Consider the following 5279-nt stretch of genomic DNA (forward strand, 5'->3'; position numbering starts at 1 on the left):
TTATCTCGATCTAGATCCTTCCTTCCCAAGAGGTGCGAGTAGAAGGATCTGACGACCTCCAGGATCCCTGATCTGGACCTTTTCAAGGATCCCGTACTATCAATCAGTCCTGAGACTATTTTACTATTCACTGACATCTTGCAGTTTCTGTAAGGGTCGGGCGAGCGGTACTTCCCGTAATCCCTCTCAAAAACCAAAGATGCGTGTCTGTCATACTGGCACTTCATCAACAAGGACTTCACTCTGGAGATATCGTCACGACTACCTCCAGTCGAGACAAGGTTCTCAAGTTTCTTCCTCAGGCCCTGGTACAAACGGTACCTGTTTAGGCTTCTGAGGCCCGAGAGCTGACGGAAGAATCTCGCAACCCTTTCCTTGAAGATCTCCCACCACTCTGACTTACTGCTACAAAGGCCCAGCAATGGTACCTGGCTCTGAAGAAAATCCTCAAAGGACTGTCTTATCTCCGCTTCTTCCAAGAGAGACGAATTCAGCTTCCAATAGCCTCTGCCCATCCGGGGGGTCTCTGTGACATTCAGAGAAAACAAAATTAAACAGTGATCGGAGAACTCCACCTCAACAACAGACACTGCTGAAGAGACGGCCTCCTCCTTTAAAAAAAACCTATCTATCCTAGACCTACAACTACCCCTATGATAGGTGAATCCCGCGTGGCCTGGGGTGTGCCGGATGTGGACATCCACCAGGCGAGCCTCACTCGCTATGCTGTTAAGGGCGACGCTATCATAAGTCAGCTTGTCTCTGGCACCTCCCCTGTCTTGGGGCCTCGTGACAGCATTAAAGTCCCCTCCAAAGACCACCTGCCGACTTGTAAAAAGATAGGGCTTGATCCTCATAAAGAGACACTTCCGGTCCCACTTAGACTGTGGGCCGTAGATGTTAATAAGGCGAAATTCTTGTCCCTTCATGAGGACATCTAAGATCAGGCACCTCCCCATTTCTAACTCGATAACCCGTCGGCATTCTACCGCTGCGGTAAAAAGGACCGCCACTCCGCTATACGGCTCGGCCCCAAGAGACCAGTAGGAGGGCCCATTCCTCCACTCTCTTTTAGCCTTGTAGATAGATGACATATCTGTTAGCCTGGTCTCTTGCAAAAATAAAATATCAGCATTAATATGGGCAAAAAAATCATAGGCTGCAAATCGAGCCGTATCTGACTTTATGCTGGCAACATTAATGGATGCCAGAGTCAACGGAGAGGGTGCCGCCATCAAGGGTGATTGAGTTAGACAGCTTTCTTTTTCCCACCATCCTTCCCATCCACCCCACCACCCTCCTCATCAGATGATGGTTTACCCCTTTTTAGTGAGATGGATGTGTCCATTTTCCCTTTATTTACATTTTCCTCGTCCCCTGACTCTGAGCCAGTCCCCCCCCTGAAGACATAGGTTCCCCAGGGAGAGAGGACTCAGGGTCCCCTGTGGGCCCCACCGCAACATCCGGAACCTCACCCCCAGCCTCCTCCTCCGAAGAGGAAATGTCGCGGAGGGCTCGGAACCGGTTGGAGAGACCAATCAGAGGGGGGTCAGTTGTACCTTCCTTTGGCATCTGGCGGGTGGGAGAAGATTTTAAATCTTTCTTTTTCTTATTCCTCCGAGTACCCCGCTTTGTTTCTGCCCATCTCCCTCTGTCCTCATCCGCGCTCTCACCATGGGAGGACAGCGAGGAGACAGTATCCTCCTCTTTGTGGATCCTTCCAGTCTCCTCATCCAGTTCACTATCCCCCAGGGCCTCAGCAGTAACACTGGTCGCAGGGACAGGATCAGAAGCCACCTCAGCTGGCTGATGCTCCTGTGACTCCCGAATCTCCCTATCCCTTTGACGCTTCTTGAGACGCCTCAGTTGGGCAGGCGTCTTCTGCTTACTTTTCTTCCCTGGCCCCTGCACCCCTTCATCCCCGCCAGCCATCCCCCCAGCAGAGTTCACCTCATGGCTTACCCCCACTGGGGCAACAACCGCGTTGACAAAGGAACGAGGGCAGCGACTGAATGGGTGACCTAAGTCACCACACAGGTGACACCTAATCTCTGCACAAGATGCAGCGAGATGGCCTATTTCCCCACACAGAGTGCACTTCTGCACAGTGCAATTGGCACTAAAATGTGTGGGGTCACCACATCTGTGACAGAGCTTCGGCTGACCCTGGTAGAAGATCTGGATACGATCCCTTCCGAGGAAGGTTGCAGATGGTATATGGGTAACGGTGTTTCCTGAAAGCTTAAGCTTGACCATAAACGTCCAGGCCCCTGACCAGATGCCATATTCATCCCTGTTCTTTTTTGGGACCTCCACCACCTCTCCATACCGACCTAGCCACGTCATGATGTCAATACAAGAAAGTGATTCGTTACGGGTTAAAACGGTCACCTTCTTGACATTGTTTTGGCGAGACACCGCCTGAATGGCAAAGTCTCGCCAGCCGGGCTCATTCTTTACCAGCTCATAATTCGACCAGAAGAGCTCAAGCCCCTCTGGGCGAACAAAGCTGATATCGAACTCAGGGGTACCATAAGGATGTATCAAGGCGTAGATGTCAGCTGCCTTAAAGCCCAACTTCAGCAGAAGCTCAACAACTTTAGATCTTGGAGGACATGTATCACTGCCTCTCCACCTCAGCCGGACCACATTCCTTCGGAGACCACCTGGCCCGGCTGTTGGGAGGGACCACACAGTATCCCCCCCTCTTTCCTCTCGGAAGGCTGAAAGACCATGTCTTTCTATCCAAAAGGATAGATCAACCTCCCTACCCTCTACATTGATTGATCTCTCCCCTCTCCTTAAGGCCCCCAGGAGACGCTGCTGCAAATTGCCCCCCCCAGAGCCAGAAGACGAGGAAGGTGCCCCCCTCCCCCCAGCGGTGACATTTGCGTAGCTGCGTACCGGTGCTGCCACCGCTGGGGGTGCAACTGGACCAGGCCCTACATCCCCACCACTAATCTGTGCCCCTTCACCACCCTCCTCCACATAATCCATACTCACACCATTATTGCCTGTTTTAGCTGATGTGCCCCCCATAACTCCACCCGTGCTACAGCCCATACTACAATTCATTCCAACATTAACCTCCTCATTCATACTGGCTGGACCGGTGCGTTCTGGTGCAGATGTTGTACCATCAGCATCACTGGGTACCAGAGCTGGAGCCACCACCACAGGACAGGTCACCAGTCCTTTATACAAGGACCGGGAAGCCTGCCTAGCCTGTTTATTAGCGGCCCCAGCCCTGTTTTTACTGGTACCCTCCGCCTCATCAGTACTGGAGTTTTCTGCTCCTGGGCGCCGCTGTTCTGGATTAGCGGCGCCAATACAAAATAAAGGTTTTAGTCCAGTCTTTCTGGGAGGCGAAGACATCTTGGCCCCAGCAGCTCTTTCACGACGACACCGCTGCTCCAAAGGAACAGCAGTGTCAACGTTCAGAGCCACCGGAGCTCCCGCAGCTGACTCTGGCACAAAGCCGCCCCCCCCTCCCGTTAGGGAGCAGCCCAATGTGCCAGAGCCATCCATGCCCATCGCTGGGCAAATATCACTGTCCGACCTCACAGCCGATACATTGTCTGCTCCACCACTGTTACTACAAACAGCGATGGAGCTCACCGCCACACTAGACTCCATACTCTCCCCACTCTCCTGCACTGAGTCCACAGCAGAACTCAGGCTGGGCTGAGAAATGGGGTTCACACAGTGAGCTGACCCTGCGGCCAGTCTGGGGGGCTCAGGGAGGGGGGTATATACAAATGTTACCTGCTCCTGGAGCTTGGTCTTCTTTAGCTTCTTTTTCCTTCCCCCAGGTGCCTCCTCCGGTAACTCATCCCCAAACGTGAAGTCCTGGAGGCGACCTGGGGACTCCAGGAGCTGGATCTGGGCCATCAGCGCCCCTCCCTGGTGACTGGTGCTGCTCTCATCCCCCGAACCGCCAGAGCCACGGCCAGATGACATCGCCACTTGCCCTGCAGGGAGCCCACTGTATGGGGTCAGATGTTGCAGACCCCCGGGTGGATTTGGCTCAACATTATCGGCCTCCGCAGCGTCTCCTTCCTCCTCCACCCGTGGCTGAAGCCCCCTCAGCCGTCTCTGCTTCTCTCTCTCCATTGTATGAAAGCGGTCTTCATTTAAAAGTTTTTCCCTAAATGGCCCGCTGTTCTCTAAAATAAAAGTTCTCTTCTTCTCCAGGATCCTTATTTCATTTTTCAGCTGTTTAATCCGGGCTGACAGCTCAGCTTTCTGTCGTTTCGCCGCAGTTTCCATCAGGGCTTTTGCTTCCCGTACCTCCTCCTGGAGCCTATACAAGCTGCCCCTTGCTTCCTCATATCCACGGATGTGTTCTGCCACACGAGAGTTATGGGGGACTCCAGACTCCCGGGCCCTAGGCATCCCCCAATCCTCCTCCACACATCCGTGGGCATTTAGCTTTGCTCCAGGAGGAGTATCACAGTCCACATTGTCAGGCCTTGTTGTCACAGTACCTGTGCTTCCGGAACTTCTTGCACTTGTAGTCCCACAACTTGCAGGGCCAGCCTTGCGGCTGCTCTTTGTCTCTACGGGTTCAGGGGTGGCTGGAGATGCATCGCTGCACCTCCTGGCAGAGCGCCTCAACCCGGAGACCTCTGATGCACTTCCTGACGCTGGTCCCTCCACACCTGGTCGCTGGCTCCCCCTGCCCCCCGCGGACCTGATTCGGGGGGCAGGTGTTGGGGTTCTCCTCTCCTCGCTCATGCCTGAACCCACGCTCTCCCTCTGGGGAAGGAAGAACGTTGTCCGGCACAGATGACACGGCAGAGCTCAGAGCGCACACACACCAAACAATCCAGCAAACGACTTCCTCCACACTCAGCAGACTCACAGGAAGATGCTCCCTCTAGTGGCCAGACTCCAGAGCTGTACTCACTATTCTGCTGGTGAGGTCACTGTGTACATACATTACTTATCCTGTACTGATCCTGAGTTATATCCTATATTATACTCCAGAGCTGTACTCACTATTCTGCTGGTGGGGTCACTGTGTATATACATTACATTACTTATCCTGTACTGATCCTGAGTTATATCCTGTATTATACTCCAGAGCTGCACTCACTATTCTGCTGGTGAGGTCACTGTGTACATACATTACTTATCCTGTACTGATCCTGAGTTATATCCTATATTATACTCCAGAGCTGTACTCACTATTCTGCTGGTGGGGTCACTGTGTATATACATTACATTACTTATCCTGTACTGATCCTGAGTTATATCCTGTATTATACTCCAGAGCT

General features: G+C 52.9%; 1 protein-coding gene across 1 annotated transcript; it reads right to left on the minus strand.

Moving 5' to 3' along the window:
- Positions 1–200: 200 nt before the first annotated feature.
- Positions 201–4882, minus strand: LOC130277263 (uncharacterized). The gene is made up of 2 exons (XM_056527765.1): positions 3766–4882; positions 201–526 (listed from the first exon to the last, which is right to left on the minus strand). Exons 1-2 carry the CDS (start codon positions 4735–4737, stop codon positions 491–493), a joined length of 1008 nt encoding a protein of 335 aa, XP_056383740.1. The 5' UTR covers positions 4738–4882; the 3' UTR covers positions 201–490.
- Between the last annotated feature and the right edge of the window lie 397 nt (positions 4883–5279).

The sequence above is a fragment of the Hyla sarda genome, chromosome 6 (assembly GCF_029499605.1).
Source record: "Hyla sarda isolate aHylSar1 chromosome 6, aHylSar1.hap1, whole genome shotgun sequence".
Lineage (NCBI taxonomy): Eukaryota > Metazoa > Chordata > Amphibia > Anura > Hylidae > Hyla > Hyla sarda.

Excerpts from the sequence above, each read along its gene's own strand:
- LOC130277263 (XM_056527765.1), bottom strand. The coding sequence starts at position 4,737 with ATGAGCGAGGAGAGGAGAACCCCAACACCTGCCCCCCGAATCAGGTCC. Across the intron at positions 527-3,765 it reads AGACCAAGCTCCAGGAGCAG|AGACCCCCCGGATGGGCAGA; the intron begins GTAACATTTGTA and ends TGAATGTCACAG.